The sequence below is a fragment of the Callionymus lyra genome, chromosome 4, assembly GCF_982586985.1.
Source record: "Callionymus lyra chromosome 4, fCalLyr1.hap1.1, whole genome shotgun sequence".
NCBI lineage: Eukaryota > Metazoa > Chordata > Actinopteri > Syngnathiformes > Callionymidae > Callionymus > Callionymus lyra.
The window spans coordinates 18,077,363-18,095,156 of NC_141821.1; the positions used below are offsets into that span (position 1 = coordinate 18,077,363).

Below are 17,794 nucleotides of genomic sequence, written 5' to 3' on the forward strand. Positions count from 1 at the left end.
TATACCAGCCGAGTGATGCAATGACAGTACAAAGTGATTACTTTTAAGTTTTTTCCTACGGTAAACGTTTCCATTAAAATGAAATTATTATATAGGTCTTGATTTGTTTTAATATTGGTGTCGAAAAAAGTACGTAAATCTAAATGAATAATATTATTTGAATTTATTTCCACAAGATGAATGATGACGAATGAACCGTTTTGTCGTATTGAAAACTTAATTAAAAAAAAAGAAAAATAATAAGAACATAAATTTTCCACTTTTAACGCGCCATGTCTGACGTCACGCGGCTGGTTGGATGGATTGCGCATGCGCCTCCTCGCTTCAAGCGCTAATTATAAACTTATCTTGTCAGTCCACGTACACACGAAAGCAAAGATTTTAACTTTAACTGTTTCGTTGCTAACGATGGATACATCTTACAATACATTCTTCCCATCATGGATTCAACGAGACTCTGCCGGTTTAAGAAGCGAGTCTGGAGTGTCAGTCAAGTGCAGGAGAGGCGGAGTTAACGTAAGCTCGCAGTGAAGTCTGAGTCAAGAATCTACTCCTGAAATATTCGAAGGTATTTCTGCGAAGAAACAGATCGAGGACACAACTGTCGACAGGTGAGCACGAACCTAATCCTTTTTTGTGTGTGAATCTGCTTGTATTCCGTCCCTCGTCTCTCTTTGTTGAACACGAACAATGAGTGGCTGGAACAGACTCTGCCACCTGACTTTAGTGACGTCTGAACACATGAGATGGTTTGTCTGCTGAAGAATCGTGAGAAATGTTCATGTAAGTTGTGAAAAAAAACCCTGCAAGTTTTCATCCACCTGACACCTGCGAAGGGTTGCATCATTCTGGTGCAGATGTGCTTTACAACGAGGAGGAAGCAACAATGTTCTGTAAAATACTATATTATTACTGTCAGACTCAACCATCTTATAGTTATCGATGTTGATATGCATTCATAAGTTCATAGTCTATTTAATGGAGTTTTGAGATTGTCAAAATGTAGCTAAAATGTTTTTATTCTTTGTTTTTTTAAAGGCGGAGTCTAGAAAGTCCTGTATAGAATTGGCGTCAAAAATAGTTATTAAATGAATGTATTAATGTATTGAAATCCCTTCAATTATATGTTTTTTTTTGAATGAGTATATTGTAAATGAATTTAAAATAAAGATTGCTTTTACTTCAGTTTTATATGGAGCTCCCTGCCATGCTTACATCTGCAGCAGTAGCAAAGGTCTCAAGTAGTTCCCACAAAATTATATATGATTTATTTTTCTCATTTTTGGAGTTTATAAGTTTTTTAACATGATGTTTAGTGGCAGAAGTTTTTAATGGTACACTTGCTATATCAGCTAGTCAAGTGTCATGAAATGTATCTTTATAATGTCAAACATTAGACCAACGCCTGTTAATCTCCAATGGAACTTAAATTGAGGACATCGTATGATAGGACAAAAAAGGTATTTGAAATAAATACATGCATTATATCTTAAAAGAATTAAAAGAAACTCTAAAAAGTGACACAGATGTAAAGAATATGCTCTTGTGCCATTTTCTTTTTGCAGGTGATGTGTGAAAAAACTTGTCCTAAATTAATTTTCCAAATGCACCATTTTTAAATAGCACTAGTTTTATAGGTAAACTTAAAAACGCTCATCGTCTCTAACTACTGACCATCATGACGGTGGTACAGACAGTAAAGGTCGAGGTAATGGATTCTGAGCCAACACACAAGAACTAAAAGAGCTGACGCATTCATTATCGTCCTCACAGAATCCTTCATTTTCTTCCCTTGCCAGGCCATGATCGTACTCTGGATCGTCACACTGAGGAGAAATAAGTTACACATGTACTTGTCAACAGAGACACACACAGCTCTGTTGCAACACATCATGTTGTAACTTTCCTTGAAATTCTTTTTGAATATTTAACCAAGAATCTCTTGGTGTAGTAAGTCAGTTTTCATTCGCTTCCACCAGGATGAGAGATGGCAGATCCATAATAAGTTAGACAAACACAACATGTGTATCATGTGTAGTTCTCCTTCAAGTGTTTGACTAGAAACAAAGAAGACTCATCCCTTTGTTCCCAGGTGGTTGCAGCATCTCTCTTTTTTCACAATGGCGGAGACATCCGGGAAATTCGACTTTGCCATCGACCGTGGAGGCACCTTCACCGACGTCTTTGCCCGCCTGCCTGACGGCCGGGAAAGAGTCCTCAAGCTTCTGTCCAGAGACCCCCAGAACTACAAAGACGCTCCCACCGAGGGGATCCGAAGAGTTCTGGAAGAGGTATTTGAAGAGTTTTCTTATAATCTGATGTTTATTAGTTGTTTTGTTTTCTTCAGATTTTGACCTGATTCTAAAACATGTACAGATTTATGCGCCATTGTGGTCTCAAATTAAACAGAACTTTCTCGGCTACTTTTGGCAGGAATCCGGGAAGGCGTTTCCGCGCGAGCATCCGATAGACACCGCTCTGATTGGCTGGATCAGAATGGGAACGACGGTGGCGACCAATGCTCTGCTGGAGCGTGAGGGGGAGAGAACGGCGCTGCTGGTCACGAAGGGCTTCAAGGACTTGCTGCACATCGGCACCCAGGCCAGACCCAAACTGTTCGACCTGGTCCGTGATATACCCTTGTGTGCTGAAACCTTTGACCCAGGATTACATCACTAGACCTGACCATGACTGCAAACAATCTCTAGTTGTACACATATGTCAGCTGAAGTACATGTGACACACCAGGATGTTGTACTTCTTTTATTTAGGCATCTGTTTTAACAAGGCTTATTATTTAGTTTGTCTAACTGCTGTGTGTGTTTGCGTACAGGAGGTGCTGATGCCTGAAGTGCTGTACGAGGAGGTCATAGAGGTCGACGAGCGTGTTGTTCTTAAACAAGAGGGCTGCAAGCTGCCAAAGGAAGTCACCGAAAAGATAGTCACAGGTTGGATTTTAATAAATATTGATTCTTAAAGGGGGCGTAGAATTTGGCAGAACTGACCTTTTTCTGCTGTTTGGGATATTATTGTTCTGGGGTTTTGGTCTCTTGTTGAACATGGAATAAAATCATCCACACATTTTGGAGTTGGATACAGATTTCAAAAGGCAAGAGTTGATCCACTTATATTTTTATGGCCTCTCAATATAGAAATAAGGTACTTATGAATAGTTGCATGGATTTTACTCCAGGCACTCAGGTTTACTCCCAAATTCAGAAAAGGTGAAGAGGTTGATTGGTAACTTGGAAAATTTTCCGTAGGTATGAGTGTGTGTGAATGGTGTTCTGTCCAGTGTGTCCCCTGCCTCTCGCCCGAAGAAACTGGGATAGGCTCCATCCCCCCGGAACCCCCATAAGGGAAATAAATGGTCGAAAATGGATGGAAAAAAAAAACCTACCCCACTGTCTTCCTTCTTATCAGAACGAAAGAACTGTAGTGAAAGAATAGATGTAGATTATATTAAATTTACAAGATTATATTTATTTAATTATAGTTTCCATCGTTGTTTAAATCTCAGGGAAGGGAGCACCAGAGAAACATCACAGGAGCAGAGAAAATTCCTGTACAACAAGATCATCAAACCATTTTATTTAAGCAAACAAGATCTTAAAGTAATTCCATACAATAAAAAACGCAAAATGAGCATCATATTAAGTATAAATGGGGTTTCTTTCTCTGAGTTTTATCATCGCAACCTGGGAGCATTAAGAAATTATTGATGCTGATTGTTGCTTCCCTGCAACAATTTGAAAACATTAACGGGATATTCATGGAAAATGTGATCTAGTTAAACACGTAAAAATGTCAATTAAGAAACGGCACCATACAGTTAAATGGTATTATGAATATGTTGTACATTTTAAATCTTAAATTTCACAATTGTATATTGAAAAGCACACAAACGTTTTACTCGTGTCATAATTGTATTTCCTGTAGGAAGTACAGGGGATCAGCTTGAGGTGTGGAAGGAGCTGGACTTGGCCTGTGTGGAGAAAGACCTCAAAGGAGTTTTGTCTCGTGGAATCACCAGTCTGGCAGTTCTGCTGCTTCACTCGTACACGTCAGTCACACAACCTCTTTTCCCTCTTTGCAAATGGCTTTTATGAACCGTATTTCATCCACCATAAGCCACACGTGAAGAACCCTGTGGCTTATACGATGATGCAGCTAATCTGTGGGCTTTTTACTGGCTAATTACCTTAAGTTAGTGATTTGCTGATGAAGCTTCATGAAACAGTGTCATGTTGTTTAGTGGTCAGTAGGTGGTAAATCAGTTTAAAAATGATGTGATGTTTCATTAGAACAGTTGTAGTGGACTCTAAAAATAATGACACTGCTTCATGAAGCTTCATCAAACCATCACTACCTCGAGGGGGCACTTAATTATTTTTTCTTTTTAAATGTATTTGGTGCCTTAGGCTCATATTCAAATCTACACCATAATCTGTATTTACCCACAGACTGACTTGCTATTTGTTGTGGTTTGTGAATAACTTTTGTCCATTTTTTCAGATGGTCTGATCATGAAAAAGCTGTGGGAGAACTGGCCCGTCGCCTGGGCTTCACACAGGTGTCCTTGTCGAGCGAGGTCATGCCCATGGTTCGGGCTGTACCTCGGGGTTATACCGTGTGTGCCGATGCGTACCTCACGCCTAAGATTCATCAGTATTTAAAGGGATTTACTTCTGGGTTCAAAGGCTGTCTGAAGGTACTGAGAATTAAATACTTTTTTTCCTGTAATGGTTAAATTATTTTAATTAAAGTACTGGTTTTATTGATACTGACATAACTGATATGATTTGCAAGTGGAACCTAAATCAAAAGTGTTTTTTTTACAGACCTATCTTTGCAAGAATGTAGTTCAAATATTATAATACTCTCTTTATGTAATTTGCTCTAAAATAACCAGAATATTTCCTTTTTTTCTGGGGAAATAAGAACATGTTACAAAGCATGAAATCAGATACATTATCAGCGGCAAAATAACTATATATATATATATATATATATATATAAACATATTCTATATATCTATATATATATAATTTCTGTGTTTTATATATAAATGTTGCTTATTTTAATGAAATGTAATAAATACAAAAACAATATTCACATAAAAGAACCACCAGAACATCAATATGATACATTGTTGTCCTTTCTCTTTAGGATGTGGACGTTCTGTTTATGCAGTCAGATGGCGGGCTGACTCCTATGGAGCAGTTCTATGGGTCTCGGGCAGTCCTGTCAGGTCCAGCAGGAGGGGTGGTGGGATACGCCATCACATCTTACAGTCAGACTGAGAAGAAACCTGTGATTGGCTTTGATATGGGAGGTGAGTGGAATCAATCATCAACAACCTTTATAGCCAGTGTTGTAAGCACCATGTGGGTTTTTTGTGTCAATAGAAAAACGGAACCAATGAATCTGCGTTAGATATTTTTAGTTGGCGTTGCCTAAAACTAAACAACGTTTCTGAAACATAACTGGTCAGAGGAAACAAGTGATGTTCTGATGAAGCTTCATAAAGCAGTGTCAATATTTTCAGAGTCCACTAGATGGCGGTCTCTCTTCACTATTTTACTTCGTTTTGAACAACTATTCTAATGGAACGTCACATCATTTTTTAACCGATGGCGCCACCTACTGACCTCTAAACAACATGGCACTGTTTCATGAAGCTTCTTCAGCACATCACTAGAGGAAACTAGCTATACAAAAAATTCAGGACAATATTAAAATGATGATAAATGTTAGTGGACCATGCTGCTTTGCTTTTTACATTAATTTTTAGCAACCAATAACACAATATTGACCATTTTATTTAGTTTCGACCATATCTGATGTCCATATGTCTCTCGTGTGTTTCTCCAGGAACTTCAACTGATGTGAGTCGATATGCTGGTCAGTATGAACACGTGTTTGAGGCCACAACGGCAGGAGTCACGCTGCAGGCGCCACAGTTGGACATCAACACTGTGGCTGCAGGAGGCGGCTCACGACTCTTCTTCAGGTACAAATATTGTCGTAACTTCTCACAGAGGTTTAACATTACAATATATCCCCCTGGAAATGCAAAGTCACAATCACACCTAGAACAACCAAACAACAAATAATCATTGTAATCCTGGTCAAATACTGTAATCCCCCCAAAAAACATGTTAGTGCTAATATGTAAATACACTATATGGAATAAACAGAGATGATTTATGGTTTATTGATTTAAATATTTAAAGACATAATCCGGATCACATGTCTGTTTACTCTTACAGGATCCGTTTTGCAATTAATTATTACATTTTTATCAACTATCAACTGTTTCTAACCCACACATGTTGAGGCCTATCATGGCCCTGCATCATAACATTAAATTGTAAACCCTTGTGTTATGTCAGGGTCTCTGTGTCAAAAGTGAAGGACCTCCCTGGCTTCCAGAAATACATATGCAGTGGCTGAGGTCGTTCACCTTGACCCAGAGACGACACAAGGGATACCACGAACGCATTTGTTTTCGGGCCTCCGGTTCACCTTGACCCTGAGATAACACATGGGTTAAGAAAAGTCAATAAAAACTGAAAGCATAAGTTCTGATCATTTTTCTTGTAATCTTGTTGGTCTAGTATTTCTCAGGTGGTTGATTTTGAGCTATCATTGTCCTGATCATGACTTTTCTTCTGGTGTTACAGGTCAGGGATGTTCGTGGTTGGTCCCGAGTCTGCAGGAGCACATCCTGGCCCAGCCTGCTACAGAAAAGGTAGCTGACATTGACTGTTTTTCCTTATGGTTATTGTTGAACCCTAATCTACAAATGCTTAATACACAACCATGGTAATCCGCTGAATCTGGACATTAACAAACATATTTCAGAATGTGATGTATGCTCTCATGTTTGATCCTGCTGTGATGAAGAGTCTAACATGTGTGACTAACAAAAACAATTTGAGTAGCTCTGTCTCTTGGTATGTTGGGGATCATTTATAGTGAACCCAAATTCTCCTAATACACTTTTCAAAGAATGTTTTTGTTTTAAGGTATAATTAATTAATTACTGGTAATTATTTAAAAAAAGAAAAGTTTTGATCAAAAAGATGAAGTCTAAAATATTATATAAGTGAATAAATAAATAATTGAGGAATTAAAACAGGAGAAATGTCAATGTCAAGTTGGACATATAACTCATTAACAGCAGTAGTAGCTAATCTAAGATCTTATCACAGGAGCTTATCTTTATTGCTGATAGCTTCAACTCACCGTTTGATTGCGTATTTAAGATGAGTGACAGTTGTGAGTTACTTCACTCACTCACACACAGATATGTCAGATATATAAGATTTAGTTCTCTATCTCATCAATTTAATTCATTTTCTAAAGTATCTTATTTGTCTGTCGTCCCACTACTCTCTCAGCTGAGCTTAGTCATCATAAAAGTTTTTGTTCATCTGAGTTTTTACGTTGTTCATCAAAGACAGATTTTCTTCCTTTATCCTAAGATGAAAAATGTAAATTGTCGTGAAAGGACCAGTATTTTTTCTCACTTGACATCGACAGTGGCACCTAAATCTTTGTCACACTGTTATAGAAGATAGTTAAGCTTTTATACAAACTAACATGCTGACATTTTAGAAATCGTTGAGAACGAGGGTTTCATTTCTGTGTGTGATTTCCCTTAGGTGGTCCTCTGACTGTGACGGATGCCAACTTGGCTCTGGGTCGACTACTTCCTTCATTCTTCCCAAAGATCTTTGGTCTTGGAGAGAATGAACCTTTGTCACTGGAAGAGACCACAAAACACTTCCAGAAACTGACAGAGGAGATCAACCACTTCCTGTTTTCCAACCAAGCACAGGTGCTGCTAAATCTTTCAATAAGTCTCTCTACTTGAACTCAATTAACATTGTTACTTAACAACGTTGTATTTATAAACACAATGTTATTGCTCTCTGTTTATTTTATCAATATATTTTGACATTTTTATGGCTTTTAAAATATTGTTTATTTTAACAGGAACATAACATTTTCATCACACATAATCTAATTGCTAAATAACTAACCAATTAAAGGTATCTTAGATTTATCATATCAAAAGACATACTATTTACTGTTACTAAATACTATTTCAGTAGAATTCATTAAGTTGTCTTGTTTTTTACGTTGTCAGATTGAGACCCAGCACTCAAACAACAGCAGTTTGCCGAGCAGCCGATCAAAGATGAGTGTGGAAGAGGTCGCCATGGGATTCATCCGTGTGGCAAATGAGGCGATGTGTCGCCCAATAAGAGCTCTGACCCAGGTGACTGTCAAGTGTCCGTGTGTGTGTGTGTGTGTGTGTGTGTGTGTGTGTGTGTGTGTGTGTGTGTGTGTGTGTGTGTGTGTGTGTGTGTGTGTGTGTGTGTGTGTGTGTGTGTGTGTGTGTGTGTGTGTGTGTGTGTGTGTGTATAGTAAAGGTTCATTTGTAAAGCGCCTTTCTAGACCAGGGTCACAAAGTGCTTTAACAATCAAAAACAATACACAGTTAAATTATATACTATAAAAGGCAAAGACACATAAGACAAACACAGGAGTCCCAGAACATCAGGGGAAATCCTGCACAAATAAAAATGTCTTAAGATGTTTCTTGAAGGAGTCAGTAGATCCATCAAACACAGAGAGAGAGGAAGATCGTTCCAAAGCTTAGGAGCAACAGTCTGGAAGGATTTCCCTCTTCTGGACCAGAAGCATGTTCAGGAACCATTAGAAGATTCTGATCCACAGACCTAAGAGCCCGAGCTGGGGTGTAAGTCTGGATCAGATCACTGATGTAAGGAGGAGCCTGACCATGAATAGATCTGAAAGTAAGAACCAGGATTTTAATATTGATCCTGAAAGAAACTGGCAGCCAGTGAAGAGTTTTAAGGATCAGGGAAATGTGAGTTCTTCTACTAGAGCGAGTCAGAATACTCGCTGCAGATTTTTGTTTTAACAGCAGGTGAGACAGCTCCTTCTTGTTTAGACACGTCAACTAAACTGATAGTCTAAAGAGAAGACACAAACGCATGGATTATAAGCTCCAGATCATGTTGTGACATCATTTTCCTAAATTTAGAGATTTTTCTCAGTTGAAGGAAACGGTTTCTGGTCAGTTTTCTGCAGTGTTGAACTAGAGACATGTCTTTATCAAATACAACACCCAGGTTTCTCAAGCTCAGTTTGACAGACTGGCCTAGTATACAGTATGTGTATGTACCTAACTTGGTTTTCACTCTTAACACAAGGAATTTCCCGAAGGAGACCTCTTGAGGGATCAATAAAGTTATACCTTACCTAACCTAACCTAACCTAACATATATGACCTTTCAGGCTAAAGGTCATGACACATCTCAGCATGTGTTGGCCTGTTTTGGTGGTGCTGGTGGGCAGCATGCCTGTGCTATTGCCCGAGCTCTGGGCATGAAGAGCGTCTTCATACACAAGTAAGCTTTAACCTTAGTATCAGAACTAAACACTGTATCTTGTCATGTACGTACTTGTTTGGTTTTCAGGTACAGCGGCGTGTTGTCTGCATACGGCATGGCTCTAGCAGACGTGGTAGAAGAGGTGCAGGAGCCCTCTTCTCTGCAGTATGAGCTGAATAGTTTCGGAGAACTTGACCGCAGAATTGATCAACTCTCCAAACGCTGCCTTGACACTCTTTGTGCTCGTGGATTCAGCAGGTGAGGCACCTCGGAGAAAAGCTGTGACATAAATGGATTACACTTTTCAAATCCTGCAAGTTCAAAGGAAACTGGTAGGCTGACTCTAAAGTCAGAGATTGAGGGGGTTAATAAAAACAATTATAGATATTCGATGAATTTAACAAAATTGTCTTCTGTAAATGGGTAATCACAACATTAAGTGCGCTCAGCTCTGAGAAAATTAGAGTTACTTCATTATATTATTTATTATATTATATTATTATTACATATATTTTCAAAGCAGACATTTTTTAAATCCACATTGTTCTCCATTTACGTATTGGAAATGTTGATTTGAAGCAAAAGGTGGTGGTTGTGGTATTTATTCCATAATTTGGTAAAGACTAACCTGAATAAATTCTTACTCTTTCTCAGTGGCCAGATTGAGACCGAAGTTTTCCTTCACTTACGTTATAAAGGAACAGATTGTGCGTTGATGGTAACAGCCGCTGGTCACCCGAGTACCAGCCAAACATGTCGAGCAGGCGACTTTCGTCTAGCCTTCACCAAGAGGTCAGTCGATTGACAGGTTTGCGTTCAATGTTTAGTTGAGTTTTTTTGCAAATGAATAGAAAATATTGTCTCTCTTAGATACATGAAGGAGTTTGGCTTCACTATCCCAGAGAGACCCATCATGGTGGACGACATCAGGGTGCGGGGTTGCGGTAAATCTGGTATCAAATCGGTGTATAAATCAAAAAAGAATGTTGGAGATACTAAACCCATCATGGTAGGTTCTGAATAGTAACTCTCAATCAAGCAGCAACTCAGTTTCCTTTGAAAATGATCTTCTTGATTTGAGTAGAAGACTAAATGCTATTATGAGGATGGATATCTGGATACAGCCGTGTATCTGTGGGAGGAACTGTTGAGCGGACAAAGCATCTCTGGACCCGCAGTCATCATAGACAAAAACAGGTATGTTAAAAGTGTTACTCTTATTACTGCAGCTTTTCATGTGCTATTGAGATCTTAAGATCTAGGAGCAGTGGTGCCCAATAACTAAAGTTGTGGTCCATGTTAGTCTGGGAGGAATTTATTCCAGAGACTAGAAATGATGGAAATAATGTAATTTTACTGTAAATGTATTAGTTTGTAAGGTTGGAAACATGTTACATTGTTTTTAAATTATCAGATTTTTTTCACCAACGCTTTGGTTCATAGCTACACATTTCTGAGACATTTTATTACTTGGTTAAACTCAATTGCAAAAGGGGCTAAGTATTTTACTAGTCATGGTCGCGAGCCAGATAAATGTTATATTCTACAGTCTATTGCAACGAGTCTGATCTGGACGTTTGTTCCCCTTCAAAAAACACATCAAATTCCTTTTCTTGCTACATCAGTTTTTTTCTCTCATCGTAAGTCTCATCTCAAACACTAGCATCTTTTTTACGTCACAATATCAACATTAGTCCACAAAAAATGACCTGGCGGGCCAGAATTGGCCCCCAAACCTTACTTACATGAGTTAACTTGAATGTGGTGTTTATAGTCTCCGAGTATGTTTTTAAGTCAGTTGCTGAGAATATTTCTCTCCTCCCAGCACCATCTTGGTGGAGCCATGCTGTGAGGCCGTTCTGACAGAGGGGGGCGACGTTTGTATAACAGTGGGCTCTGACCCTCACTGTGCTCTGGGCACTGAGCTCGACACCATACAGCTGTCAATCTTCTCCCATCGATTCATGAGCATTGCAGGTTTGAGGAACATGCAGGAGGATGAAAGCCTTACGTGGAAAATATTTGTGTTGGTTTACTTGGCTTTATTTGAACATTTCCAGAGCAGATGGGCCGAGTCCTCCAGAGAACATCCATTTCCACTAATATCAAGGAGCGTCTGGACTTCTCCTGTGCCGTGTTCGGACCAGATGGTGGACTGGTATCAAATGCTCCACACATCCCAGTCCACCTCGGAGCCATGCAGGAAACAGTCCAGTTTCAGGTGAGAAGGATGTCAAATCTCAATCCTTGATTTCACTTTGGTTCGTGTGTCTGCAGATAAGATCTCTGGGTGACGAAATAAAAAAGGGCGACGTGATTCTCAGTAACCATCCGTGTGCGGGCGGCAGCCACCTCCCAGACCTCACCGTCATCACACCCGTGGGTTTAAACTAGAACTCCCGTTTCTTTAAAACATGTTTCTGAGCCTTTGATGCATCTTCAGGTGTTCAGAAAAGACGTGAAAAGGCCTGTGTTCTTCGTGGCCAGCAGAGGGCACCACGCTGATATTGGGGGGATTACTCCAGGGTCAATGCCCCCCCACTCCACCTCGCTTCAACAGGAGGGGGCTGTTTTCATCTCGTTCAAACTCGTCACTGCTGGGGTTTTCCAGGAAGAAGGTAAGAAGACAACTATTGAAGTCAAATAAAAAACATCTCTGCTTCGCAGGTGGTTGAAGCCTAACCCAACTGCGTAGGTAGGGAGTCGTAATGGGGGACGTTTAGAAAAGAACCGCCCTCACATCTAAAGACAAGTTTATGCTTGAATTTGGTTCATTTTCTAACTTTGGGAGGAAATCAAAGAATCTAATACGCCAACTAGGGCTGTGAGAAAATGGAAATAATAGTTTTTAAATGATACCTGATCTATATTCAACAGCACTCTATCGATATTTATAGATATTTAAAAAAAAAAAAATACACAGTATATACATCTTTTTTTTGCTTTCAAATCACATTTTATTTTTGTCATAGTTATTTCATGGTTTATCTTTCAATAAGGTACCAAATAAAATTACCCACAAATATTCACAGCATTTGTGTGTTGCAGTGAAACTTCCCGCCACTAGATTGCGTTATTTTCCTCCGCAACTTAAGAAACGATGAAATCCTGTGAAATCCTGGCCATGACTGAGGACAAGAGGATACAGTCGACTCTAGCAGGTTTTAAACCTGATGTTTGCACATATTTTGTTTTCGAAAAAACAGAAAGCAGATACGACTTTGTCAAGAGTCATGTGGTCTGTAAATTCTGTAACACCAGAGTCAAGTACTCGACAATACTACAAATATATACTCGCTCCAAAAGTATCGCAATGCAATTGCATCATTGCATGTAGCCAGATAGACTCATACCATGAATGGGATTGAAAAACGGGAAAAGAAAGAAAACAATCTTCTCTGCACACTAGTCGATCCGTCTCTTTCACCCCATCAGCTGTCACTGAGGCTCTGATGGCCCCGGCCAAGTCCCCCGGCTCCTCCGGGACTCGCAATCTCCATGACAACCTGTCTGACCTGCGCGCTCAGGTGGCAGCCAATCGAAGAGGCAGCCAACTGGTGGGGGAGTTGATTGACGGCTATGGTTTGGCGGTGGTTCAAGCGTACATGGGTTACATCCAGGTAACTTTGATTGGAAATGAAAGTTGTTGTTTTTTTAAGACTCTTCTCTAGTTTGAAGTGATTCTTTGCATCAGAGTAACGCTGAGCTGGCGGTGAGAGACATGCTCAGAGACTTTGCCCGTCGTCAACGGCAACTGAAAGGCCGTTTGGAGGTGGAGTCTGAGGATTTCATGGATGATGGGACACCGATCAGACTTCAGGTGCAGATCAACGAGGAGGAAGTGAGTATTCATCGGCTCTGTTCATCGGTGGAAAGTAACAAATTAACATCAATCTAGTTTTATCATTTATCCTTTATTAAGAAGTATTTATTAAAAACTTTAATATTATTTTAAAAAAAGAAAAGAATGTGTGTAGAGAAAGATCCGCACCTTGTATTTTAAGAGAACGTTAATAAAACCATTAGAAATACTTTAGGTAATGTTGCATTGCAGTTAAATTTTTTATACTGCCAGCCAAATGTCAAAATAAATAAATGACGTAAAGAAGAAGAAAGGAAATTAATGAAAATAAAATGTATAAATGCATGAAATAAATATTGAAATAATGATATACATAAACAATGAAATGAACAAATAAAATAAAGTATAAATGTATTTAAAATATATTTTTTATTACGATATTTTAACATTTATTCACACATTTGTTTATACATGGCACTTTACAAATATAAATTACTTACTTACTTACATTTATAATTATAATTTATTGCTGATACTCAACACCCTGTTTAAATATTTACTCTAAATTAATTTTACGTTATCTATATGTTCGCCTCTACATGACATTAACAAAAGTAAAATATTTTATCCTCTTTTACATGCTTTTACTTCCTAGATTTGCACGTGTAACAAACAGTGGCGTTAAGAAACTGCTCTGTGTATTTCAGGGCAGTGCAGTGTTTGATTTCTCCGGGACTGGACCCGAAGTCTGGGGGAACTGCAACGCTCCGAGAGCAATCACGCTCTCGGCTCTCATCTACTGCCTGCGCTGCATGGTGGGACAAGACATCCCGCTCAATCAGGTCTGTCTGGTTTAATCAGGGCATCCTTGTCCGAGTCTTAAAAAGCAACAATACGTAACATTTTGAGGGTTTTTTTTACCCATGCATTGGAGTTACATTTTTGCAACTAACACGTGAGGTTGCAATACAGTTTTTATACTAATGTATTACCGCTTTGATTCATAATGTTGCGTTTTAATTAGTGTTTTTAATTTTCTTAACCCGCACTTCTACTGTCATATTTTACAATACGACTGTTGTTCTATTGGTCGTTTGTTTTGTAATCATTTATTATTCCTATTGTCAACTTTTTTTAGACACAATTTTTTCCTATGAGGGACCAATGAAGGAATATCTTTAAAAGATAAAAATGTATCATTTAATTTAAGCCCTTAAAATGTCTTTACTGGCCTAAACATCTCAATACTTTATTTATTTTAACGTCGTTATAAACGTTAAGGTCTAAAAGAAAAACTATTTTAAGACCTTTTAAAAATACTATATAATTCAAATTATTAAAAAAAACAAAAGCTTAAATTCTAATTATTTAAAAAAACAAAAGCTTAAATGTCGGTCTACCTTTAAAATCTGTTTGCGTGGGTCACAGCTGAAAAGATTTTGTTGTACAAGATGTGCAAGTTCAACAATGTGTGGCTTCAAAATAAATGATTTAAAAGTGGATTGAACCGTGTGAACAAAGCACCTCCTGCAAAAATGTGTAACTTCAACCTCAGAATCCTGCGTTAAAACCGTTGCAATTTTTTTTTATGATTTTGGAAAAAGTCTCCGACATGTCCCTGATATTAATGAAACGTCAGTCAATATCCTGGACATTTATAGTCAACATGTGGCTTTGATTCGTCCACAGGGATGTCTCGCACCGATCAAAGTCATCATTCCTGCCGGTTCAATCCTGCAGCCGTCCCAGAATGCAGCTGTGGTGGGAGGAAACGTCCTCACGTCTCAGAGGGTCGTCGATGTCATTTTCCGGGCCTTCGAGGTCTGCGCCGCCTCACAGGTGAAGGCAGATCCAGGATCAGTGACTGAACCGTCGGGTCTCTGAACGCGTCTGTGCTTTTGTGATCAGGGCTGCATGAACAACGTTTCCTTCGGCAGCGACAAAGTGGGTTACTACGAGACGGTCGCGGGCGGCGCCGGGGCGGGACCCAACTGGGACGGGAGGAGCGGAGTGCACAGTCACATGACCAACACTCGCATCACCGATCCGGAGATCCTGGAGAAAAGGTGGGTCGTGATGTTGGAGCCGCGCAGACACTCACTAACACTTGTCTTTCTGCAGATACCCGGTAGTCCTTGAGCAGTTTTCTCTGCGCCCCGGGTCAGGAGGTCTGGGGAAACACTGCGGCGGCGAAGGTGTGATTAGAAAGCTGTTGTTCAGAGACGAGGTGGTTCTGTCGGTCCTGACGGAGAGAAGATCCACTCGACCGTATGGCCTCCATGGTAATTTAAAGTAGGATTTTTTTTTTTTTTAAGGCTTATAATCATGTGACATTTTTTCTCTGGTGTCAGGCGGTGATGGAGGTTCCTCTGGACTCAACCTTCTGCACAAGGCTGATGGCAGAGTTCTCAATCTGGGTGCAAAGACCAGCGTCAGCCTGCAGCCCGGAGTATGTATTTATGAGCGGCTGGTGGTACATCTTTGATGGACGTATGTCTCCCCCTACAGGACGTGTTCTGCCTCTACACGCCCGGAGGAGGAGGCTTCGGGGAAGAAGACGAGAAAAAAACTCCTCACACGAAACGCAGGAGGCCGAACGAGACGTACCTGGAGAGAGGCAGCGTCTACGAGTATCGGATGGCTCAGGAGGGAGTTTGACAGGGAAGTTGTTCAAGTAGGAGCGTAAAGTTCAGATTCCTGGTCAAACATTTAAAATAAACGACGTTCTCTTCAGTTGTTAGAGGATCCTCTTGTAACGTGACCACTGACAACTAAATAATTGTTCACTTTAGGATCATTTAACAAAAAGTTGAAGAACATTTAAGCCTTTATTTTATCTGTTAAACTGTGTAAACCATTTTCCTCTTTTTTAAATAGATTTGTCTTGGAGAACTAAAACGTGTCTGAACTGTAATAGATGGATGGATAGATAGATTTTTTTAGATGGATAGAGAAATTATTTTGTCCAGCAGTTAATTCTAATAAATTAAAATAACACAAATGATTGAAAAGTGTTTGATTCATTGTAAATCTTTATTTAAATGTCATTAATACTTATTAATACCTAAATGCTCCGTCTTCTCGCATCAATGGAAATATAACAGAGCCATCAGAAAATGGAATAAGTTTGAATTTATTCATTGAAATGTTGCTGTTTTTCAAGCATTGTGGCGCAATAGTTAGCATGATCGCCTCACAGCAAGAAGGTTGCTGGTTCGCATCCAGGTCAGGAGGGAGTCTGTGTGGAGTTTGTTTGTTCTGTGGAGTTACGCTGGGCACTCCAGTTTCCTCCCACAGTCCGAAAACATACGGAGGTGGATTGGAACTGATTGGAATGTGTGCGTGAATGGTCTTTGATACAACGTAATTTTTTGAGTGGCCCAAATACTTATAATTAAGTGTTTTCCTACGACTTCAATCTCCTAACAAAGTATTATTTACGACTTTAGTCTCCTAATAAAGTTTTTTGTACAACATTAATCTCGTAATAAAGTATTTTGTACGACTTTAAAGCTGTATAAAATACTTTTTTTTACAAGATTAACATCTTAATAAGGTATTTCGTACGACATTAGCATCGTAATAAAGTATTTTGTACGACTTTATTCTTTAAAAAAATATATTTTATACGACTTAAATGTTAATTAAAATTAAAATAATTAAAAAAATAAAATAGAAATGATTTTAGTCGACCTAATACTCCTCCGTACCGTCGTGATATTAACTTATTGAATCATTGGAATTGGAATATTAAACTGTATATTTTTTTTTTTTAAAGTGACATTATTTTATCCTTTTTTTTAACAGAAATTCCCCCTTTCAGTTTAGAAATGATTGGATTAAAGATCTAATCACATGTTTTACAGCCTGTCATGAGTTGTGAGAGAACAAGGTTATGAATCTGGAAAGAATTATGCGCAAAACAGAAATTAATTTTTTAAACTTTGGTCTATATGGTCAGGAAGCCCGGAGTCACACGTAGTTCTATAATAAATATTTCATTTTGTATTAGTTTTTATTATTCATTACTATTGTTTAACATTCTTATTCAAATACATTGTTTTTTAGAAAAATACTTTAATGTCATATTTTTTTAATGCAATAAATACACGTAATGTTTGTTGTAATTTTTATCTATATAATTATCTTCCCCTTATTTTATTAAATTAACATCTTGTTATCGATTTTGCTGTTTGAGGTAGAAGCTGCTCAAAAAAGTTAAACTTCCTTAAACTGAAAAACGTTTATCAAAAATCTGTTTCAACTCATGATTAGCATTTAAACATTAGACTTTAAACTTGAGCCCTGTGAGTGAGTTTGTCTCCACCAGTGTGTCAGAGGTGTGTGTTTACATATGTAAGCAGCCATCATGTCAATTGTTGAGTGTGTCCTTGTCGCTGTGAGGCTGTTTATGTTGAGGGGGGGTATGCATAGGTTGTCCCCTCCTCCGTTGAAGGAATGATGGGAGGAAGGAAGGTGAGGCAGTGCAGGCATGCGAGGGCGACTGATAAAAAGATAGTGAGCAGCAGGAGGTAAACAGCTGGAGGATCATTCATGTGTG

General features: G+C 38.9%; 1 protein-coding gene across 1 annotated transcript; it reads left to right on the top strand.

The window, feature by feature from the left end:
- Nucleotides 1-145: 145 nt before the first annotated feature.
- On the top strand, nt 146-16,215 carry oplah (5-oxoprolinase, ATP-hydrolysing). Its single transcript, XM_087789022.1, has 28 exons — nt 146-611; nt 2,093-2,291; nt 2,434-2,625; nt 2,834-2,948; nt 3,940-4,063; nt 4,516-4,711; nt 5,170-5,335; nt 5,875-6,013; nt 6,687-6,754; nt 7,671-7,846; nt 8,159-8,290; nt 9,337-9,449; nt 9,519-9,689; nt 10,086-10,223; nt 10,302-10,440; nt 10,516-10,628; nt 11,257-11,408; nt 11,492-11,652; nt 11,709-11,810; nt 11,875-12,049; nt 12,867-13,051; nt 13,126-13,272; nt 13,941-14,075; nt 14,923-15,072; nt 15,142-15,299; nt 15,355-15,515; nt 15,585-15,682; nt 15,742-16,215. The coding sequence occupies exons 2-28, from the start codon at nt 2,121-2,123 to the stop codon at nt 15,889-15,891; spliced, it is 3,927 nt and encodes a 1,308-aa protein (XP_087645148.1). The 5' UTR covers nt 146-611; nt 2,093-2,120; the 3' UTR covers nt 15,892-16,215.
- Nucleotides 16,216-17,794: the final 1,579 nt, after the last annotated feature.

Bases quoted from the DNA above. Each gene is read 5' to 3' on its own strand.
- oplah (XM_087789022.1), top strand. From the start codon at position 2,121: ATGGCGGAGACATCCGGGAAATTCGACTTTGCCATCGACCGTGGAGGC. The intron at 4,712-5,169 runs GTACTGAGAATT...CTTTCTCTTTAG, and splicing joins GGTTCAAAGGCTGTCTGAAG to GATGTGGACGTTCTGTTTAT. The intron at 9,690-10,085 runs GTGAGGCACCTC...ACTCTTTCTCAG, and splicing joins TGTGCTCGTGGATTCAGCAG to TGGCCAGATTGAGACCGAAG.